General features: G+C 38.5%; 2 protein-coding genes and 1 long non-coding RNA gene across 20 annotated transcripts in view; 1 reads left to right on the top strand and 2 right to left on the bottom strand.

Moving 5' to 3' along the window:
- LOC120726645 (class I histocompatibility antigen, F10 alpha chain-like) overlaps nt 1-23,428 on the bottom strand; it is a 162,419-nt gene that overhangs the window by 68,313 nt on the left and 70,678 nt on the right. The window lies entirely within an intron of this gene.
- The window catches only part of LOC120726643 (H-2 class I histocompatibility antigen, Q9 alpha chain-like), an 87,814-nt gene that overhangs the window by 19,004 nt on the left and 45,382 nt on the right, over nt 1-23,428 (top strand). For 3 of the 18 annotated variants that reach the window (XM_040020371.1, XM_040020377.1, XM_040020375.1), the window contains exon 1: nt 21,798-21,909. The exons of 12 other annotated variants lie outside the window; for them this stretch is intronic. In XM_040020371.1, the coding sequence (XP_039876305.1) occupies nt 21,849-21,909 (61 nt within the window). In that variant the 5' untranslated portion in view covers nt 21,798-21,848. Of the gene's footprint in view, nt 1-13,278; nt 13,558-13,679; nt 13,976-19,930; nt 20,101-21,797; nt 21,910-23,428 lie in introns of those variants that run through there. 3 more of the 18 variants (XM_040020382.1, XM_040020364.1, XM_040020381.1) reach the window with 3 other exon arrangements.
- On the bottom strand, nt 669-23,356 carry LOC120726656. The gene is made up of 3 exons (XR_005694365.1): nt 23,250-23,356; nt 1,738-1,740; nt 669-693 (listed from the first exon to the last, which is right to left on the bottom strand). It is a non-coding gene; the product is annotated as an uncharacterized LOC120726656 (long non-coding RNA).

Raw genomic sequence — 23,428 nt, 5'->3', positions numbered from 1 at the left:
CCCTGGTATAATTACTCAAGATTATGTATGTTCTTGATCATATGTTGTGTTTGAGCGAGTTTGAGATGTTTTGTTATTTTACTTATAAGAACATGAGACATGGTTCAACATTAAACATGGGATTTTATTGACAAAAAGATAACCTTGCCTGGAACATCCAAGAAACAACTAACAAGTAATGCATAAACAAAAGCACGTAGAAAAAAGAAGGTATGCAGAACACACATTGGAGCACAAAAGAGGGGACGATGCCACCCGAACGGGCATGCCTGCCTCCCCACATCTGGAGCAACGAAAAGGGGTATATTTGAGGCACATAACCTGCAGGTTTAGAAGTAGCTCTAGCTTTCTGGAAAGTCCACATTCAGGCTGCTGCTGGGCCATTTGGGTTCCCTTTGGAGAAATTTCAAAGTAATCAATGCAAAGAACAACTCGAGTAAAACAAAAGCCTCATTGTTATGCTTGATTTATACTTACGATAAGTATGGATATGTTAGTAAGTTGTCCACTTTAACACAACTTTTACCAAAATAACTGAACGAATGGGAACTGTGTTTGCAGAGCAAGCACCACAAGTGTCAGTGTATAGCCTATTACAACTGACTGGAATGAAGATAAATACTTACACAATGCTACACCTAAAGCAGGACAGAGTGACAGAGAGCCTGTCAGCAGACAGCGTAACAAAACCAACTGGCTAGCACTAATGCAGCTAAGTGAATAGGATTTGCAGCCTATATTTCACTTTACCCCTATCAGCAGGCCACCCGTGGCTGTTGACAGTGACCATGAACCGGAGAACCAGTGCTACGAAACAGCAGTAATGTTATCCTCAGGATAAAATAAGAACTTTTATGCCGTCTCCACTCATAGTCCGCGCAATTTTGGCGATCAACGTCAGAACCTTTGTGATGGACTGCAAGGTTTTTCTTAGACGTGTTCCACTCCACTTTGGATCCCTTGTCGGGGTTTATCTTAAGGCATCTGCTGTCGAATGAAAAACAACAACTTCATAAGAAACTGAGGACTGGACTGTAGGTGTTTTTTTTTACATTTGCAATGAATCTAAGTGGTAGGATGAGCTTGCTTTTGAGTGCGTGTTTGGACATACAGGTCATTGTGGAACAGAGGGGTGAGGCAAAATGTTTGGTTAACCTGTGAGTTCTAGTTGCAAATGCTGTTTCAGGGTAAGTGAAACACTGTGAACATCTACTCAAAGGTCTGCTTCGAGTAACTTGACATGAAGCGATGAATGCAAGGATATTTCAAGACAGCCATCTGAAACGCAAAAATTAGTTATTTGTTGATTTATCATCAGCAAATCAGCTAACACTCAAGCATGCTCAGCTTATGTGTTTTAGGCTGCAAATGAAAGGAGATCTGATGTTTTGATTGGATTGCATACTTTAGATTTCACGTGTCTGCGATCATTTATGTCTCAATGGATAGAAATTGACTGTTGCCGCCTTACGGTGCAAGAATTCAAGGGTGCTGCGGGGGCTACTGGGTAAGAAATGTTTTCGTGCAGTAGAAGGCCAAACATCAGGATAAGTGCGCACGTGAGAAGATAGTGATTGGCCATTCACAGTGCCTGGTCCAAATAAACATGAAGTGCGCGGCATGGCAAGTAGAGTTTGTTGTGTACATGAAACAAGAAGACAAGGGGACAAAAAAAACAAGTCCACAAATGACGCCAAACAACTACTGCAATGTACAACAGCGGATGTAAATCATTACAACCTGGCATGCAGTTTGGGCCCGACGGTGCAAGCTACAAGGGGTGTCCAAACTTTGCTGTGGGCCTTTTCCTTTTCGGTGTAAAAAATATGAAAAGTATTTTATTTAAAATTAAATGTCAGTCTATAACTTAAGCCATTTGGAGAGGATTTAGTCATCTTCTATTGCTTAAACTGTTCACATGAAACTGAAATGTGTGACCATGGGTGCCAAACATTTACATTAAGCACCACAACTGTGACAGGTGTAATCTTTTGACTCCTTAAAGCAGCACAATACTCACCTTCACAGCTTACTGAATAAATTGAGAATCACGCTACTAATCTGCAGGGGAAGAAACAAAACCTTATGAATCAATGAAAACCTGCCAAAATCCAAATACATGTAGCAATGCGTTGAAATGTAGTCAAATAATTCGCCTCAGCTGCTTAGCCCTACTTCCTTTCCACAAAATAGAAGGAAATACTTGGCTTCCTGTCCAAGCTAGCACAGTGGCGTACTTCTATTCCTATTGCTCTCAGTTCATCACGCAGCACATCTGGGCACGCACGACTCTCTACAAGAGCATAAGACAATGCATCAGTGGCAGCTGTCAGGTCGGGCCCCAACGGGTATGAGCGGTGTAGAAACTATCCGCGTAGCAACTGCTGTGTTTACATGGTCACAGAAAGCTGGCAGCTAACAAATTAGGCGAACAACAACTCTGCTAGCCAGCAAGATAGTATAAGTAGGTGAGGGGATTTCCGGCTCTTTTGAGAGAACCGGCTCTTTCGGCTCGGCCACTAAAAAGAGCCGGCTCTTTCGGCTCCCAACCGGCTCTTCAGGTTGTTTTGTTGCTTAATTATTAATTATCACACAATATAAATTATGCACAAAAGGAATTAGTAATGTAAAAAAACGTGGTTTTCTTTATGTATGTTTATATATAATATTTATGGGGGCCCCTGAGTGAACACGTCACAACACTCCAACACTCAGAATTCCAAGCACGTCAAACTCCAAAACACATTTCTAGCGTTAACTGAACTCCCAAACAGAGCGACCCTAGATCACTTAAATACACAATGCGAAGCAGGTATGTCATTGCTTTTGTATTAATACACAAACAGCAATATATATATATAGATAATATATCAAATAATAAAAAAAACTCATTTACCTGTACTACCAACACCCAACTCCGATGTTGGTACTTCCTGGCTTGTGTAGCACTAGGTACAAAAGCTCACACGGCCCTAGCATCCGGAGCACTTCCGTTGTGTTTTGGAGTTTGTAGTGCTCCGGAGTTTGTACGTGTTTTGGAGTGTGTACGTGCTGTCTCTAGGGGGGCCACTGTAAATACTTTTATTTATTCACCCACATAAATTAATAAAAATTAAAATACAGAAACCAACTATGTACATTCATACATTTCAACTTTTAACTACTTAAATTTTCAGCTTTTCCTTTAAAAACAAATTTAAAGTGAAACACACAAACAACTGCAAACCACAACACAATAAAATATAAATCACAATAGGGAAAAAAAGGGAAAAAAAAGAACGCCCAGATCTAATTAAGGGAAAGGTTGGCATTTAGAAATATAATATCACACTCAACTGACGGCGTTTTTCATCTCCATTGCACTGATGGATGGACAGTTCTTAGGTGCCTGTGGTGTTGTTTGTGGACCGGCTCTATATGATATCCTTTTCTTGTAGACTCTACACTCTGCTTTTGTTTTGTCAATAAGATTGAAATGGTTCCAGACTGGCTTCTTTTCTTGGTGTCACACTCATTTCTTTACGGTACTTTCCAATGTGACGGTGTTTCTCTTGTTGTTTTGCTCGGCTCTCTTTCTTTCCCTCTCCCTCCTGCTCTTTGTGTGCTACTGCTGTGGCGAGTGTAACTAACCGCCCCGCCCCCTCAGCTCAGCGCTGAGCAGAGGGGGGAGGGGCGCAAACGCAAGGCTCTGTTGGCCGTCTCTGCTCAGGCGCAAACACAAGGGTATGGAAGCCCGTTTCCGCCACTAAAAAAAAAAAAAAGGATCCATAACTCAAAATTTCGAGTTATTTCTCGAAATTCCGGTTATTTTCTCAAATTTCGAGTTATTCTCGAAATTTCGATTTATTAACTCAAAATTTTGAAAAAGTAACTCAAAATTTCGAGTTTAGCGCTGCAATCAGTAACTACGTGAATGACTTCATTTCCCGTTACCCGGAAGCTGAAGCCCTCAGCTACAAATGCTACAGCAGCTGCCGTATTACATCCAGTCGTGAATGCACAGATTGCGAGTGTTTCAGCCTGGCTTCACAAATGATGAAATCCTGTGTTTATTACTGAATCACATGGTGTTACTATCAGCAAACGTACTCGCGAAAGCACCAATTTGTTGGGATCGCGTTTTTGAGTGCGTTCCCTGCGCCATATGCTTCCGGTAAACAAGAAAGCCGACCTCATTCACGTATTTTGATTGGCGAGCTAACTCGAAATTTTGAGAAAAGTAACTCGAAATTTTGAGTTATTTCTCCGAATTTGCGAGTTATTTCCTCGAAATTTTGAGTTAATAGTCGAATTCGAAAATAACTCCAATTTTGAGTTTCTGGATAGCTAGCTGTTTTTTTTATTTGTGGCGAACACAGGCTTCCAGACAAGGGTGCTCGCCTGAGCGAAAAAAAGTGAAAGAGAGGGCAGGAGAAAAAAAAAACAAAACCCACGTACTCCCATAAGGAGCCGGCTCGCAGTCGTCACGTTCAAGGATCGGTACTCTCATAACATTCAAGATCGGCGCATCGTTCACTTCAAGATCCGGCTCGCAGCAGCTTCGTTCGATCCCAAGAGCCGCACGTCGCCCCAAATCCCCAGGCGCCCCGCTCGGCCAAGCCGCGGACCGTCCCGACCCCACGATATACAGCTAGACCAGCCGCTAACTGCACCTATACTGACAACGACGTCCTTTGCTTCATAGCTGCGATTCCATGCCTTTTACCGTCTCAGTAAACTACGAGCCATAGTGGTCAAGCAATTCCAAGTTAAATCTACTAAGCTGAGTTTGATATACTTGCCTTGCACACTGCATGGATGATCTTTCACCAACCCTCTCCTTCCAGCGCGCTTTCCATTAGTGATGCGCGAATCATAATGAATCGTTCAATACTCGAGAATCACTTTACTGACTCGTGAATCATGATCACAAGCCCAACTGACTCACTGACTCATCCCTGTTGCTCTTAGCAAACTAATTTCATTAGTAGAAATATATTAGCTTATAATTAAACTGTGGGGAAAAAAACAACAGCCAGTTTCTTAACAAAAACATTTCTGCTCTGAACTGGAGAGAAAAACCCTGAGTAGAAGCTCACATCAAGACATAGCTCCTCGGTTCACAGTAGCATCGCTCTGCTAACAGCTAACAGCACATTTGAGCTACTCACCCCCTCCCTTCCTGTGCTGAATCATAGCGTAAGCGAATCACTCAGGACTCACTCACCCCCTCCCTCCTGGCTCGCAGCTTCTCTCTTCTTCTTGGTTGGCAACCAATGTTAAGGCCATTACCGCCCCCTGGCCCAGCTCAGTGGACATTTAGATGGGAAAATATATATTTGACACATTGAGGAAAATACTACTAAAATAAAATAAAAATAAATGTTCCCTTTAGAATTTTTTTTGCTCTTTTTTGCTCCATAAAATAGTTGTTTTTCTTTTTCAATCATCATCTTAGCAGTAGGATATACATGACAAGAGAAACAAATTAAGTTGAGTGAAAATGTACATTTTTGCACTCTGGTCAACGACTCAGTGACTCAAATGACTCAAAAAACCCGATTCACTTGGTGAGTGCTCATTCAAACTCGATTCAGCAAAAATAATCAAGTTTACCATCACTACTTTCCACAGCCATACCCGCGACCTTGTGGTTGTTAGTTCACATTCATTGGCCGATGCTTAGCGTCATGTTATTATGTGTCCCAACACCAATGGCATGTAACATTGTTTTTGGGCCACGCCCTCACCCCAGGTGCAGAGGCCTATTTCTGTTCAGGAATGTTGTGAATACTTTGAGATTTATTTATTGCAATCCTACCTCTACATTTATTTTTTTAAATATATATTAGCACAGCGTGGCCGTGCAATGTTTTTATGTTTTTTAGTTTTTATCCTATTAATTATATTTTCACTGTTACCTCTGAATATTGAAACAGACCTAGATGACATGAAATTTTCAGCAAAATTATAATTCAAATACTCCTTTAATTATTAATTATTCTCATTAATTGTCAATCATTTATATATTTTTCATAGTATTACATTTGAATTAACAGATCAATCTCTCAAATAACAGACAAAATTTGTGAAATTATGATACATTCTGAATGTATTTTTCAATCTAAATACAGTGGGGCAAAAAAGTATTAGTCAGCCACCGAGTTGCAAGTTCCCCACTTAAATGATGACAGAGGTCAGTAATTTGCACCAGAGTACACTTCAACTGTAGAGACAGAATGTGAAAAAAAAATCCATGAATTCACATGGTAGGATTTGTAAAGATTTATTCGTAAATTATGAATAGATATTTGTTCACCTCAAACAGGAAAATCTCTGGCTCTCACAGACCTGTAACGTCTTCTGTAAGAAGCTTTTTGTCCCCCACTCGTTACCTGTATGAATGGCACCTGTTTTGAACTCATCATCTGTATAAAAACACCTGTCCACAGCCTCAACACAGTCAGACTCAAAACTCCCCATGCCAAGACCAAAGAGCTTTCGAAACCAAAAGTATTTTAGACCTGCACCAGACTGGGAAGAGTAATCCTACAATAGGCAAGCAGCTTGTGTGAAAAACAACGTGGGAGCAATCACTCAGAAAATGGAAGACATACAAGACCACTGATAATCTCTCTCGATCTGGGGCTCCACGCAAGATCTCATCCCGTGGGGGTCAAAATGATATGAGAACGTGAGCAAAGATCCCAGAACCACACGGGGGGACCTGGTGAATGACCTGCAGAGAGCTGGGACCAAAGTAACAAAGGTCACCATCAGTAACACACTACAACGGCAGGGAATCAAATCCCGCAGTGCCAGACGTGTTCCGCTGCTGAAGCCAGTGCATGTCCAGGCCCGTCTGAAGTTTGCCAGAGAGCACATGGAGATACAGCACAGGAGTGGAGAATGTCATGTGGTCAGATGAAACCAAAGTAGAACTTTTTGGAAAAAACTCAACTCGTGGTTTTGGAGGAAGAAAAAACTGAGTTGCATCCCAAGAACACCATACCTACTGTGAAGCATGGGGGGTGGAAACATCATGCTATGGGGCTGTTTTTCTGCCAAGGGGACAGGACGACTGATCCGTGTTAAGGACAGAATGAATGGGGCCATGTATCGTGAGATTTTGAGCCAAAACCTCCTTCCATCAGTGAGAACTTTGAAGATGAAAATGATGCTGGGTCTCCAACATGACAATGATCCAAAACACACCCGCCCGGGCAACAAAGGAGTGGCTCCGAGAAGCATTTGAAAGTCCTGGAGTGGCCTACCAGTCTCCAGACCTCAACCCCATAGAAAATCTGTGGCGGGAGTTGAAAGTCCTGTTGCTCGGCGACAGCCCCAAAACATCACTGCTCTCGAGAAGATCTGCATGGAGGAATGGGCCAAAATACCAGCTACTGTGTGTGCAAACCTGGTAAAGACCTATAGTAAACGTTTGACCTCTGTTATTGCCAACAAAGGTTATGTTACAAAGTATTGAGTTGTATTTTTGTTATTGACCAAATACTTATTTTCCACCCTGATTTACGAATAAATTCTTACAAATCCTACCATGTGGATTCATGGATTTTTTTTCACATTCTGTCTCTCACAGTTGAAGTGTACCTCTGGTGCAAATTACTGACCTCTGTCATCATTTAGGTGGGGGACTTGCACAATCGGTGGCTGAAAAACTTTTTGCCCCACTGTATGCATATGTACAAAAAAAATATTTAAAAAACAAGAAAATTGTGTTTTATTACATTTACAGTGATGTTATGTTATTTTACATTTGACATGTAAAATCACAGTCTACTTAGTAAATTTAATGATATTCCAGAAAAAGAGTACAAAACTGTAAAATATACAGAAGAACTTTTATATTAATTTTTTTTTTTTTTACAGTGTAGATAATGTCAGTGTTTAGAAACAATCGATTATATTATACAGGTAATTAAATCGTCTGTTTATCTCTTCAATACCTAAAAATAACATTAAAGTTTAGATGAAGGCAAGATTAAACAAGGCGACTTATGTCCCAAACTATTTGATGATTCCGGGTTTAAACGTTCGTGACGCATTTTTAAGCGTTGTGACTCGCTGTCTCTCCAAACATTCCAACAAATAAAACATCAGTGAGGAGGTCTGATGATAATCTGGTGACAATAATTAAAACGTTTATTTTAAAAGCAAGTACCATTTAATTTCATGAGGGTTTTAAAACATTTTCACACAACAGCTGCTCATTAAAGTTAACTAAAGTTCATTTAAGTATCTTTATAAATTATTTATTTACTATTATTTAAATTATTTGTTCAGTATATGAAGAGCCACATGTCATTTGATGTAGTCTATTAAAAGTTAAAAGACTCCTGCTTGTATTGTCTTCAGTATTATTCACACTGTTATGCTTGTGAATATTTCTGTTTGACATGCGCACACAATCGTAACTAACGAGTAGTACACCCGGATATGGAGTTCACTGTTTTTCTGGTGTTATTGCTTAATTACAGTGCAATGAGGTGACTTTTGTGTGAGGTGTATAAATAAATAAAATAGAATTCAATTGAACTGAATTGAGATGCAAATTAAATCATTATTACTATAATTCAGATAGTTATGTATGTAAAGTGCCAAACATCACACATACCACACGAACTAATTTTTGTATCATGCTGAATGATCAATAAGAAGCTGGAGGTGAGAAATACCAGAAAGTTTTGCAATTTTAAAACAATCTCCACCAGGGAGCGCTAATGAGAAGGTTTTAAACTAACAAATATTGTTGACTTTTGATAACTGAAAACCCCTGAAAACCTGATTCCAGAAAAACCATAAAATAACAATTGCTAAGATAAATTCCCCAAATAATAGTTACCTAACATAGCGTTGGTTTTATTGATATATTATCGATCAAAGAATTGGAAGTAAAACTTTCTGTAACAATTTTAAGCTTAAAAACTCATAAAAAATAATATAAACAAAGAAGAAGCATCGATATGCTTCAATCAATTCATAAATTTGAAATATCAAAAATTGAAAGCAAAAGAGAACAACTCACTTCAGAAGTCACAGATTAAAAATATATGTATTTCGTTTAACAATGAAAACAAAATAAAAATATAGTTAAAAAATAAATGAGTTCAAACCATCAATCATGAAAACTGAATTAAACCAACTGAAGGATAAACAACAGTTTTAAAAACTTTCTGTGAATAATCAGGTTCAAACTGAATTTGAATTTTTGAAGAAAAGAGGATCAGAAAAATTACATTAACCACTGAATACTATTCATAATCTATTTGTGTTTATGAAGGGACAGCAGGATTTTACAGGATGTCCTAATGTGCTGTAGTTTTTCTTATTGTGTTATTTAAAAATAAAAATAATTTGTAAGTCAACTACATGAACATTTCACACAGAAAAGTAGAACACACCATGTTTTCATGTCTACAGATCAGCCAGCAACCTCTCAACAGAAAACACTATGATCGATGTTAGGTTATTGTTGTTTTACTGAACATCGTATTTTAATTCACGGGAGTAACAGTCAAATTAATATCCAAAAAAGCATAAATAATGTTAAACATTATGGCGCCACCACGTTGCCTGGAAACCACCTAGCAACGAACTGAAATGACCTGGACACAACAGCACCTGTTTTTCTTTTTCTTTCTTTCTTTGCGTGTGATTAACATTATCAGTTTGCCAACGGTAGAAATGGGCCAAACAATACTCGAGCTTGGGAATGAAATAATTCCTTGATATAAGCTTTGCCTTCAGAAACTGCACTTCAGGTTTTTAGCACCGGGCGGAGCTTTTTTCAAATTTAGTCACTGAAATCGCTGACGTCACACTTCAGTGCATGTCGAAATGTGATATTTTATCAGAACTGTGGTAAACATACTGAGATGATGATAAACACAAGACCAAGAATTTTACAACGTGTGACCTGCGCAAATTGTCACAGATGATAATAACACCTCAACTGTCTCTGGCCACAAAACGAAAAAAAACAAGCTATAAACTACTTTCATTTTCATTTTTTATCAACGATCTTCTTGAACACGTTCCCTCTGCATTAAGTGACGCTCCGCTCTGCCTGATTGTTATTGGATGAGTAGAGGTTGATCTTGGAAGATCGATGCTCTAAGTTATACCCAATTTGTCCATCTACCAGCTCTTAAGCAAAAATCAAGACCTTCCTTGTTCTGAGTGTGATTTTTCTTGGACTATCCGAAGCAGCAGCAGGTGAGTTGACCCATGTAGTTATCTTCTATAATAACAGCCGAACCAGCATTGTGTTTATGTGAAGGGAAAAACCTTTTGAACAGGTGGATAGCAGTGTGTAGCCAAGGAAGCAGAGGCAAGTTTAAAAAACAAACAAACAACAACAACAACTTTAAAAAAAATGTATTTACAATTTAAAAAACTAACAGTAAATATGTAAACACCTCTTCCAAGGGGGTCAAAACATTGAAGAAAAGAACAAAATATCAAAATTATATTTAACAAACAAAAAACTAATTCAGCTGTGGGTGAAGTTATAATCCCAAACCATAAAAGTTAGTTTAAGATGAGTGGAACAGCCAGCGTCTTGATTTTGCTGGTAAACTGGTAAACACAGTGAACAGGATTTATAAAGAGGTGAGTATATTTATGACTGTTATATGAGTATAGTATCTACATTATAGCCTTTTTAGCGCACTAAAATATCTTTATAGAACTCTAATATTTTAATTCTGCTACATTTTCTGCTGCCCCCATGGCCAGATCTCTTTAAAATATAACCATCCCATGACTTGCTCATCATCCTTCCCGCTACACTCTCTTATTGTTGGTAAGGCTCACCCTGATAGGTCAAAGCCAGAGTCCTTCTGGGGCATGAACTCTCGCAGGATGGGGCTGTCCTGGGCAATATAAACTGAGTGCAATGCAATGACTGTCACAACTACAGGGATTAAAAACAGAACTATAAAATTATAAAACAACTCATGCAAAACCAAAAATCAAGCATGACATTTACACGATGTGTGTGCACCTGTACAAAGTATGCTGTAATGGCTGAAAGATTCCAGGATGTGAACATCATATGTTAATAGTCACCTACATAATATTTCACAGATAAAGTGAATAAAAAGACATTTTGAAATGGATCAAATTATTATAAATCTGCATATTTGTGAGGTGTTTGCAAAAATGTATTAATGAAAGCAAGTTTTAAGGTTTCTAATAAAAAACATGATGATGGAAAATCTAATGATAATCACAATCATGTTTCTGATGTTTAACAGTATGCTCCTCTGTGTGTTATTTTCTTGTGCCACAGTTACACATTTGCTGCAGTACTTCTACACGGCATCATCAGGAATTCCACATTTTCCAGAGTTTGTGACTGTGGGCGTGTTAGATGGGCAGCCATTCACGTACTATGACAGTAAAATAAAAAAAAGAGAGTCCCAAGCAGGACTGGATGGCAAAGAGTGAAGGAGCTCTGTACTGGGACAGACAGACTCGGGCATCCATCGCGGATGAGCAGATCTTCAAAGGGAACATTGAATTTGTGAAGCAGCGCCTAAATGAAACAGGGGGTGAGTAATGAACAGGCGTTTAGAAACATCTGGGATTTTGTGATTCAGTTTCTATAAAATCCAACTTTCAACCACTAAAACTTAAAAATGTTCCATTCACACTAATTTAATTGTTTAGCACTAATTGACAGCAGCAGTGACTTTGAGGGACCAAACACACAGGAGACAGTTTAATGAGGTACAGAAGTGGTTTACAAAAACAGAGGAAGTCTAATCTTAAAAGTAGAGCAGGTCTGTCTCTGCAATCCAAACTGGGAACGCTCCTATAGTAGTGAGGTTAAAGCTCGACCTGCTACCACAAATAAACCTGTAGTGTGAGAAGGACGATAATATGATATGATGAGGGCTTTCAGATTTGATGGGGCCTGATTAGGACTTTGGATGCTGTCTTATTATTTGGTTTTTGGTTTGTTATCAATTTTATTTTCACATGTCAGTTTTTAGTAGACAAAAAGTTGGATGGAGGATTTTCTCTCTGCTCCCCTCCTATTGGTCAAATAAACTGTAAGCTCTGAGATTCAATTCAATTCAATTCAATGTTATTTATATAGCGCCAAATCACAACAACAGTCGCCTCAAGGCGTTTTATATTGCACAGTAAATCGTACAATAATAGATAGATAGAAAAACAATCATATGACCCCCTATGAGCAAGCACTTTGGCGACAGTGGGAAAGACAAACTCCCTTTTAACAGGAAGAAACCTCCGGCAGAACCAGGCTCAGGGAGGGGCGGGGCCATCTGCTGAGACCGGTTGGGGTGAGAGAAGGAAAACAGGACACAGACAAAATGACAAGATGTGACCACAGACCTCTGTTAGCATTCAGGCAGTAGCGTTCACTAAAAGAGTATCTACAACACTATATACAAACCCAACAGTTCACTGAAGACACACATGACAATTTGTCACTAAGGGTTTGGAGGCCAAGGACAGGTTTGCTGCTGATGTCAGTTACTCCCAGGGAACAACTGCTGCAGAGGGTTTTTAAAGCGGCCACTTGATGATGGGAACCAATCAGCAGCTCCCATCTCTCAAATCATAAAGAGCACGATTAGTCCATCCATTCACTTCTCCTTTTCAGGGTCGCAGGGGCTGCTGGAGCCTGTCCCAGCTCTCTTAGGGCAAGAGGCAGGGTAAACCCTAGACAGGTTTCCAGTCTGTCGCAGGGCTAACACATAGACACAGACAACCATTCGGCAATTTATGGGCAATTTAGTGTTTCCAATTAACCTATCCCCACTAACTGCATGTCTTTGGACTGTGGGAGGAAGCCGCAGAACCCCGCAAACACAGGGAGAACATGCAAGCTCCATGCAGAAAGACCCTGGCCTGATGGTGGAATTAAACTCAAGACCTTCTTGTTGTGAGGCAACAGTGCTAACCACCGTGCTGTCATGATTAGTTTAAGCTTTAAATACTGTATGTGCCTATATATTATGTATATAGGCGTGTAACCTGTAGTCCTATTTATATATGTCTATAGAAGTGCAGGTTAGATAGGGACTCAGAGTACAGCATCTCAGTCTGTTTCTGTTTTTTCTCTGTAAAGTTTAAACTGTGTTGATGAGAGTTTGTTTTAATTAGTTTCCACTGAACCAGTAAACAGCAGGAGAAACAGTAGATCCTCTGTTTCAGTGACTGTCGATTGGTTGATGTGTCTGTATTGAGATGAGACTGTGCTGCAGCTTTGCTCTGGTTCACTGTACTGTTTCTGTCTTTCAGGTGTGCATGTTTATCAGGAGATGTATGGCTGTGAATGGGATACTGAAACAAATAATGTGACCGGCTATGATCAGCTGGGTTACGATGGCGAGGACTTTTTGGCGTTTGACCTTAAGACAGAGACGTGGATCGCTCCAAAGCAACAGGCAGTCATCGCTAAACAGAAGTACGACTCTGACAGAGCTCTCTCAGCCAGACAGAAGAACTACTTCACTCACATTTGTCCCGAGTGGCTGAAGAAGTATCTGAACTATTCAGGGAGCTCTCTGAGGAGAACAGGTGCAATAACACTGGATTTTAACTGGACTTGGAAAGACAATCAATCAGCTATAGGTTGATTGATTGTCAACAAACATACAATTTGTAATAATAACAATAACGAACACATATTTTTTCAACAGTTCTTCCCTCAGTGTCTCTCCTCCAGAAGTCTTCCTCCTCTCCAATCACCTGCCATGCTACAGGTTTCTATCCACACAAAGCCAAACTGTTGTGGAGGAAAGATGGGAAAGAGCTTCATGAGGGTGTGAACAGAGGAGAGATCCTGCCCAACAATGATGGACCCTCCAGATTTCTGCTGATCTGGATCTTTCATCAGTCAAACCTGAGGACTGGAGGAGCTACGATTGTGTGTTTCAGCTCTGTGGTGTAAATAAGGACATCATCACCAGACTGGACAGAGCAGTGACCAGAACCAATGAAGGTCAGTCTGCACTCAGAAGTGATGAAGGTCAGAAGCACACATTTAGTTTACTGTAATATAATAGTGCATAGTAAAGGGCAGTTCATGCAGTTTTATGTGTTAAAAATAGAACAATTTTGTCAGTTTATTTCACACTTAAAGTCTAGACTGGGACATGTTTCCCATCTTCCCATCAACCTGCTGAAAATAAAAGTGAGTTGTATTTCCAAACTAAGAATATAAAAGGAATTTAAGACTCTTTACCAAACACTAATGCTTTTTCCCAAATCATGTTTTACCTTGTGAATGAGCAGCCACAGTTAACAGAGTATAGTTACTCCACAGTTTTATAAAACGAGTAGAGGTAATGATTTGATTTTGGAATCAAGTTTACTGACTAAATTAAAAAGGATGTTTTTATTCTCAGAAGTTCAGTGGGCACAAAGACATCAGAGTTAAATGTGGGTAAATAAGCACAGACACAGTGAATATATTCAGATATGAACAACAGGTAAAGCATATAGTGACAGACATATTGTCTATAATCAGTGCTGTTATCTGTTTTGATTGGTGATCTTCTCTATCCTGTTTCATTTGTTCAGGTTCTGATTTGTTTTTCTTTGATCTAAAGGAAATTCCCTCTTCATGATCATCCACATGATTCTTGCTCTGGGTGTTCTTGCTGTGATCACTGTGATTGTATTCATTATCTACAAAAAGAAGACAGGTGAGAGGACAAAGCAGATTTTGTAGGACTTTGAGTTGATGCTTTCTTTTATTCACATTGAACACTAAATCTGTTTGTGGCGGGGTGTGGTTGGCGGTGCTGCTGCAGGGGAGGTGAACGCACCTGCAGGGCATCTGCAAAGATGCCTCGCCGGGTTAAAAGTGTGCTGGGTCCTGGATTTCAGTGTTGTTGTTGGTGTGTATGTTCGCGAGCAACTGGAAAGCCGCAACCGCGTGTTAACAGCAACCGTGTGAATAAAATGATGCTGAAAAGCATACAGATGTCATCGAGTCTGTCATCGCTTTATCACACTGTTTCATCCAGCAGTTATTACAGTAAGGCTCAGAGCCAGAGTTTACTGAGAATGACTGTTGGATAATAAGACAAGATCATAGAGTTAAATACATAATGTTTAACAAACCCTGTTTTTTACTTTCTTTCATTACAGACAAACGACCTCCATCTCGTAAGTGAAACCTTTCTGATCTGTTTTCTTTGAGTTATATGTGCACTCTGTAGATTAAAAAGTTTTTCAGATCTGTCAGTTGTTTGTAAAAGTGTTGTGGACTAACGATGTGTTTCCGACCTACAGCTGTAGAAAACCGTGAGGTCCAAGAGAAAATGATTCCTTATGAAGCCTGAATGACAGACATCACTGCTCACAGTCAGTTCATACATTAAATGGACTTTTTCCTGGGTAGTGTAACAGCCTTCAAATGTATTGGAGGTCAACGTGGGGTCAGCTGGCTACCTGACTACACTGAATGAACAGATTTTTCCATTAATACATTTTGTCTTCCCTGATGACACAGACAAGATCCTGATGCCAGGAGTCATCAGGCTCAAGTTACTATTGAAGTGGTTCATGAAACATCATTTTCACACATGTGCATTCCACTAAAATAAATATGGGAAACAGACAGTATAAGCTTAATGAAGTGAATGCATGCCATCATCAAAGTTAAAGGCAGTTCAGTGAAACATTAGTGTGACTTTTGTTGGCCAGAAACTGTAAAGCTTTCATAAAATGTGTTCCGCTTCCCCCCTTCTTTTTTATCTGTTTTTTTTATCTGTTTTTTTTTTTGGTGTGATTTGATGTTAAAAAAATCACAAGGTACTTTTTATTTAGTTTTACAATTGTTGCTGTTTTATGTGAGTTTAGGTGAGATTTTTAAGAGAACAGGACAGATGTCTCACTTCTGTAGTTTGGATAAATATTAACACCAATAAGAATGTTTACAAAAACACCAAGCTGACAAAATTAGAACAAATGGTTTTGCTTTAACAGTATTGTGGGTAAATTCTCAATTTGCAGTTCTTTTGCTTTAATGACTTTAATGTATTACAATCTAAATATGCTGATTTGCAGAAATGAAAATAATGTTTTCTTGTTTTTTCTTTTTAAATTTCTGTGTAAATTTTTGCGCTGAAACGAGGACTGTTACCTCGTTACCTCTAAACTGTGAATCATTGTTTTTCCATCATGCTTGTTGACTTTAATTTAAATTAAATATTTCCAGTATCAGTTGTATAAATGTAGATATACATAAAGAGAAACACACAGGTCCACCTACATCTATGACACTTATATACTCACAGGGTTTTGTTGATTTATTTCCCTTAACGTAACATTTGTGGATTTTCACATTTTTAACTAGAGACTTTAAATCACCGAATTTATTAGAGTAAACTATTTTTTAACTTGTAAATCTGATGATAAAGGTTACTTCGTCTCTGCCCTGGTGTGTGAGGACTGGCTCCACTCTTGTCTTATTTTATCTCAGCGAGAACGCAGGACAGGAAATGGATGGATGGAGTTCTTTGTCACTGTGTTTAGTAGCTTTTCATTAATGCTGTGAACACATTTTTCATTCCTTTTGTTCCCTGTGTGCTCACTGACTTTGCCTCCTGTATTGTCTGGTTTTCCTAGTTTTTATTTTTTTTTTTCTACCTTTATTCTTATTTTGTTGGACAAATTTATCACCTTTTTATATAAACCTGTTTAGTTTTCTTTCAAATGTCATTTCAAATGTTTTGAGACTGAAGTGTGTTTTCAGCACTAATGAATGCTGATGAAATACTTCTCGTACTTCAGTACTTTAAGGGTGTTTTTCTCTCTCTTGTAAACAATTTTTTATATCTGGTGTTTGTTTATTAGAAACGTAAGTATTGCTGTTAATTTATTTTCTATGTTTGTTATGACAATTTTTAATAAAATCCACAATATTCTTAATTTTTGTCCTGTTGTGAATCCACATTGAGTTTATTCTTCCTATGTGACTGTAGCTACAGTTTCATGAATATTTGCTTTAATATTATAAACTATTGTATAAACTAAACTATAAACTATAAAATGATGTAACTAAAGGGGAGATCTGACTTTTCACATGAAAAAAATGATGGAAAAAATGTGATATCAGCTTAGATGAATCTCACTTGGTTTGGTGCAGTCTCTGAGGACGTTAACAGTTACCAGTAATGATCATTCTGGTTATGTTGGAGAAGACGTCATAGCATTGCATACAAACACTGACATGGATCACTCCAAAATAATGTGCCTTTAAAACTAAAATGAAGTGTAACGGAAACAAAAAAAATGTTGTTAGAGCAGCTGCTCACCTCTGTTGGAACTATGGGAACAGCTCTCTCCTAAAAACAGACTGGACGATGCTCTTTCATTTCTATCCTTTGTTCAACTTTTCTTATGTTAAATGCTGCTTTCACTTTAATTTATAAGCAGCTGTAATTTGTCTGTTCAAACACATTTCTATTGTGTTATACTATGTTTTTGGATCCATGTGTTTGATTTGGTTTTTGTGTCACCTTCAAGTCTAAAAGTATTGATGTTTTCTGTGTAAAGAAAACGTGTTGACCACTAAACCATGAAGTAACTAGAACTTAAATATTAAAAGTACCAAGGAAAAAAGGAAATGAAAAGAACAGCATCAGGTGTTCAAACATCTGCAGAGGTTTTAAATTTCTCTTCAGTCAAACAGTTTTCAGTGTTGAAGCTGCAGAAAAAAGCTGAAAGGAGCTAACTTTTATGTTTAGGAACATTGTTTGACTCTTGTTTGACACTTCCGAGAAGTACAGAGGTAATAGCGTGTTACATGAGAATGATAACAGTAGATAGCAGGCTGAGCTGAAAGTAGGTCCAACATTAGACTTGTACTGAAACTAAATAAGTACCTTAAAATGCTAACACATAACTACCACAGAATCGTGGCCCACATCGTGGGCGATCGTGGCTCAAGAGTTGGGAGTTCGCCTTGTAATGTGAAGGTTGCGGATTCGAGCCCCGGTCATTGTGTCTTTGGGCGAGACACTTCACCCGTTGCTTACTGGTGGTGGTCAGAGGGCCCGGTGGCGCCAGTGTCCGGCAGCCTCGCCTCTGTCAGTGCGCCCCAGGGCTGCTGTGGCTACAATGTAGCTGCCATCACCAGTGTGTGAATGGGGACTAATTAGGGACTAGAAAAGCGCTATACAAATACAGGCCATTTACAGAAGACATGAACAAAAGAATATGATGCTTTCGACAATATAATTACATATAATCAATATATTATCACGACTCAATAACTACACAAATTTGTGATCACACAGTTATTGCTCTACCCTCCACAGAGCGCCACATGACAGAAATTCATTGAATTCATTTTTGATATTTTTGTTTCCAATTCAACATGAGCCACAAAGAACAGATTTTATGATGCAATCAAAAACCGGTTCAATGTGTGAGTTTAAACCAGATATAACTGATGTTTGCTCTCAGGATGAATTCCTATTTGCTCTGATGGACCTTTGACACCTGAGCAGGAAGCACTGAGTCTCTTTTTGTGGACAATAAAACTAATCAAGTCTCTTAAAAGTTTACATGTTGATGGTCTTGATGTTCCTGCTTCTCCTGGGAATACAGGAGGTGACGACAGGTTATCTAGGAATTTTATGTTTTTGTCTTTTTATTTGTGGCAGCCTTTTTCTGTATCATTTGATCCCCAGAGAATTGCAGCCTGTTTCAGCTGGAATAAATCCCTGTAGATTATAATTATATTATAACCTTAATGTACTTCTCATCTTATTTCCCGAACGGTCGCCAATGTGGACCGATCTTCATGCTTTAACTGGTACAGATTTTACACTGAATATCCTTCCTGACACAAGCCTCCCATTTATTCCTGCTTGGACTGAAACAAGGAGTAGACTTTCTCATGACTCCCTGATTCTGGGTTTGTGTCTCCTCCTGATCTTGAACTGGGAATTGTTCATGTGTGAGGTGAATACATAAATGCATAAAACAAACAAATCCTGCATTTCATGCTAATTCCCAATAATTAGCATTTAGCATTAGAAGATGAGAAATGATGTTTATATTTTGAACTTAGCTATTTCTTTAAATTTCTCATTGCACATCTTTTTATAAGTGAACCTGCCGTCTTTCTAAACGATCCAACAGCTGTAATTTACATCAGTCAGGGGGTCTGTTGGTAATTTAGTGGCTGTAACCAAAACTTATTTTCGCCACAAAATACCATTTTCATTTTCATAAAGAGTTAAAACCTTTTATCGCTACAGCTTATCAAGTAAAATAAGTATACACATACTGTTTCTTACAGTGACCCACTCTTTGAAATATTTCTTCACTGCGTCTTTTCAAGTCAGCCTTCCCAGAGTTTGTGGTTGTTGGTATTGTCACGGTTTGCCAGGGCAAGCCGTGGGGATGTGGGGGAAAGGAGGACCCAGAATGCTGGACTCTTCACTGCAAGTGGTGCGTTTACTTACAGTGCGAAAATGACAATAAATCCCTGTGCTCTCCCTTTACTCCCGTGTCGTGTCTTCTTCCCAAAAAGTCCCTGTTTAGTGCTCTCTGCTCCTGTGTCTCTGCACTCCCCGTGCTCACTGCTCTCTCTCATCCCACACTCCTCCTGAGGAAAACAATAGAGACAGCCGTTAAAACACTTAAACCCAGCAGACATACACTCACTGACTTTTAAACTAAACTAGAAGCCTGCTGTGAAGTCTAATGCAATAATCCCGTGTCGGTGGAAGCTCCATCACTCTCCTAAACAGCTCCCCCGACGAGCCCAGATCAGCAGCAGGTGTGTGGCAAGGACTTCGGGTGTGGCCAGGTGGCTGTGACTTGGCCACAGAAAACAGCTATGCATCACATGCACACACACACACCTGCCTAAACGTGGACAGAGAACAGTAGCAGTGCAGATGAAACACACACCAAATAATAATAATAATAATAGCGCACACTGCTCACGGACCACGAGTCCACAGAGCCGGGTCCACAGGGATGATTGATGAAGTTCAGATGATTCGTTATGACAGCAGCACCAGGAGAGCTGAACCCAAACAGCAGTGGATGAACGATGCAGCAGATACACAGCACTGGGAGAGGAACACTGCATTTTTTCCTCCATTAATAATTTAAAGCAGCGCTTCAACCAAACTGGAGGTTTGTTGTTGTTTTTACTGACACATGCTGTTAATGTTTTTTTGTTTGTTTTTGCAGTACATTGAAAATTTGTCATTTAGATCACAGTCCGAACTCTTGTTTAGATGCTATTAACTTGCCTTGACCACAGTGGCTTAGTCTTGAACCAAATACTCAATTAGATGGTCAAAGGAAAATTAACCAACAGCAGGTTTGATGATTAAATCATGATGAAAGTATTTCATCCAACTAAACTCCAAATATTTACAGGTTCCTGTTTTTTTCTACAATTTCTCAGTTAATCGATTAAACTGTCATGGACACTGGAAAGGATTGGACTCAAGAGTGTGAGACTCAAAGGTTCAGTGACATTGTGTTTATTTACGGTGAAGGAAAAACAGGGTTACAAACAAAAGGAATGATTGCTAGCTGTCCAGGGTGCCAGCACAAACAGATCCACAGATAGTCTCTCTCTCCAGGGAAAACTCTCAAACTCAGGATTCCTGTGCTGTACGTCTGTCGTGACCTTGTCAGTTACCTGTTAGTTACTGTTCTCAGTACTTTACCTTGTTTGTTACCATTCCTGTTGCCACCGATTTTCAGTCCACTTCAACAACTTCAGCAAATGTGTTTGTTTGTGAGAAGCTGCTAGGAACAAATTTCTCAAAAATACAATTTAAAATGAGTTGTCTCTTTGTTATGACACGATGCGGGTGGACCACGGGAGCAGAACACACAGACATGTTTTGGACACAGTGCAGGGGGTTATACTTACAGTGACACAAACAACACAATTCCGGCGCCGTGAGGAAGTGCTCGAACGGTCTACGGAAAAAGGAGAGTAGAGATGAGTGCCAGTGTACGGGGAAGCAAAAGCGCTTACTTGTCACGACCTGATTACTAGCCCGAGCTGACGAGGAGCCGGTGTTCTGGGAATCCATCCTACAACAGCATGTCTGCGCTGGTCCAGTCGACCCGCCATCTGCACCGGGAGGGGACAAGGATCGAAGGCGTTTGGAAAGGGAGGGGGGATGAGTGTGTATCAGTGTATGTGTATGCGTTTAAAATTAATACAAATCACTCCACTGAGAAACTTAACAAGGTTTTATCCACTGAATAGAAAATAAATTATACAGTGTATACGCGACATAACATGAACTACACCTGTCATAACATAAAAATGTATAAAGACCAGATGAAACTGAACTTCCCTTCGTGATAAACTGGTTCATATGAAGATATTTTACTTTCGCTCCTTTGAACTTGTACAGTATCTTAACTCAATTAAGAACTCCACTAACCCAAAAGCTATAAAAACTATTGGTGTTTGTGAAAAAATCAAGATCTTTCAATCACTTTATTCTCTGGCTTGATCAGTTACTTTCCCCCTAGCATATTTATATTGTTGTTTCTGAATACTGTTCTTGTATTTGTTTATCTATGCATACAATTCTTTTGTAAGTACAACACCATTATTGTAGTACTGTTTAATTCCATTTTGTATTGTACTCATGTTTAAATAAAGGTTTAAAAAAAAAGATATTTTACTTTCAGTTTCGTTGATAACCCTAAAGGTTTACCCAGATTTAAGTGACGTTTACTCGCAGAGTAAATCCCTATTGGCTCTGATCGAGGCTAATGGTGACGTTTCTCCTGGTTCTCCATTTCAGCTTTTTCTGGACAAGCGAACGCATAAAGTCTGTTAAAGGTTTTGGCTTTTTATGGTCACAATGAAGGCCTTCATCTTCTTTCTTCTCCTGGGAATACAGGGGGCAGCGGCAGGTCAGTTTGACTGTTATATTTTTGTCTTTTTATATGTCAGATTTATTGAATTTGAAAGACAAATGGACGGACTGTTTGCTCCCCTGAAAGTTCCTGTACGCTAAACATTTAGTTGTAATGGATCATAGTAGATAATGTCAATGTTTAGAAACAATCGATTATATTATACAGGTAATTAAATCGTCTGTTTATCTTGTCAATACCTAATAATAAATATTAAAGTTTAGATGAAGGCAAAGATTAAAACAAGGCGACTTATGTCCCAAACTATTTGATGATTTCCGGGTTTAAACCGTTCGTGACGCATTTTTAAGCGTTGTGACTCTGCTGTCTCTCCAAACAGTCCAACAAATAAAACATCAGTGAGGAGGTCTGATGATAATCTGGTGACAATAATTAAAACGATTATTTTAAAAACCAAGTACTATTTTAATTTTCATGAGGGTTTAAAACATTTTCACACAACAGCTGCTCATTAAAGTTAACTAAAGTTCATTTAAGTATCTTTATAAATATTATTTTTATTTTATTATTATTTAAAAATGATTTGTTCAGTATATGAAGAGCCACATGTCATTTGATGTAGTCTATTAAAAGTTAAAAGATTCCTGCTTTGTATTGTCTTATTATTATTAGTATTATTCACCAGTGTTATGCTTGTGAATACTTTCTGTTTGACAAACATGCGTACACATGTCGTAACTAACGAGTAGTTACACCCGGATATGAAGTTCACTGTTTTTCTGGTGTTATTGCTTAATTAACAGCGCAATGAGGTGACTTTTGTTGTGACGTGTATAAATAAAATAAAATAGAATTCTATTGAACTGAATTGAGATGCAAATTAAATCATTATTACTTAATAATATCAGATAGTTTATGTATGTAAAGTGCGAGTACACTACACATACCATCATGAGCTAATGTTGTTATCACTGCTGTATGATCAATAAGAAGCTGCAGGTGAGAAATACCAGAAAAGTTTTGCATTTTATCTCCACCAGGGAGCGCTAATGAGAAGAGTTTTAAACTAACAAATATTGTTGACTTTTGATAACTGAAAAATCACCTGAAAACCTGATTACAGAATAAAAGATAAAATAACAATTGCTCAGATAATATTCCCCAAATAAAAGTTATCTAACATTAGCTTTGGTTTTATTGAAAATATTATCGATCAAAGATATTGGAAGTAAAACTTTCTGTAACAATTTTAAGCTTAAAAAAATCAATAAAAATAATATAAACAAAGAAGAAGCATCGATATGCTTCAATCAATTCATATAATTTGAAATATAAAAATTGAAATGCAAAAGAGAACAACTCACTTCAGAAGTCACAGATTAAAAATAATATTTATTTTGTTTAACAATGAAAACAAAATAAAAATATAGTTAAATTAAAACCTATAATGAGTTCAAACCATCAATCATGAAAACTGAATTAAACCAAACTGAAGGATAAACACCAGTTTTAAAACTTTCTGTGAATAATCAGGTTCAAACTAGAATTTGAAGTT

Source organism: Simochromis diagramma, unplaced genomic scaffold (genome assembly GCF_900408965.1).
Source record: "Simochromis diagramma unplaced genomic scaffold, fSimDia1.1 OVJJ01000753.1, whole genome shotgun sequence".
Lineage (NCBI taxonomy): Eukaryota > Metazoa > Chordata > Actinopteri > Cichliformes > Cichlidae > Simochromis > Simochromis diagramma.
Note: the sequence above shows the minus strand (reverse complement) of the source record. Positions and strands in the feature narration are given on the sequence as shown.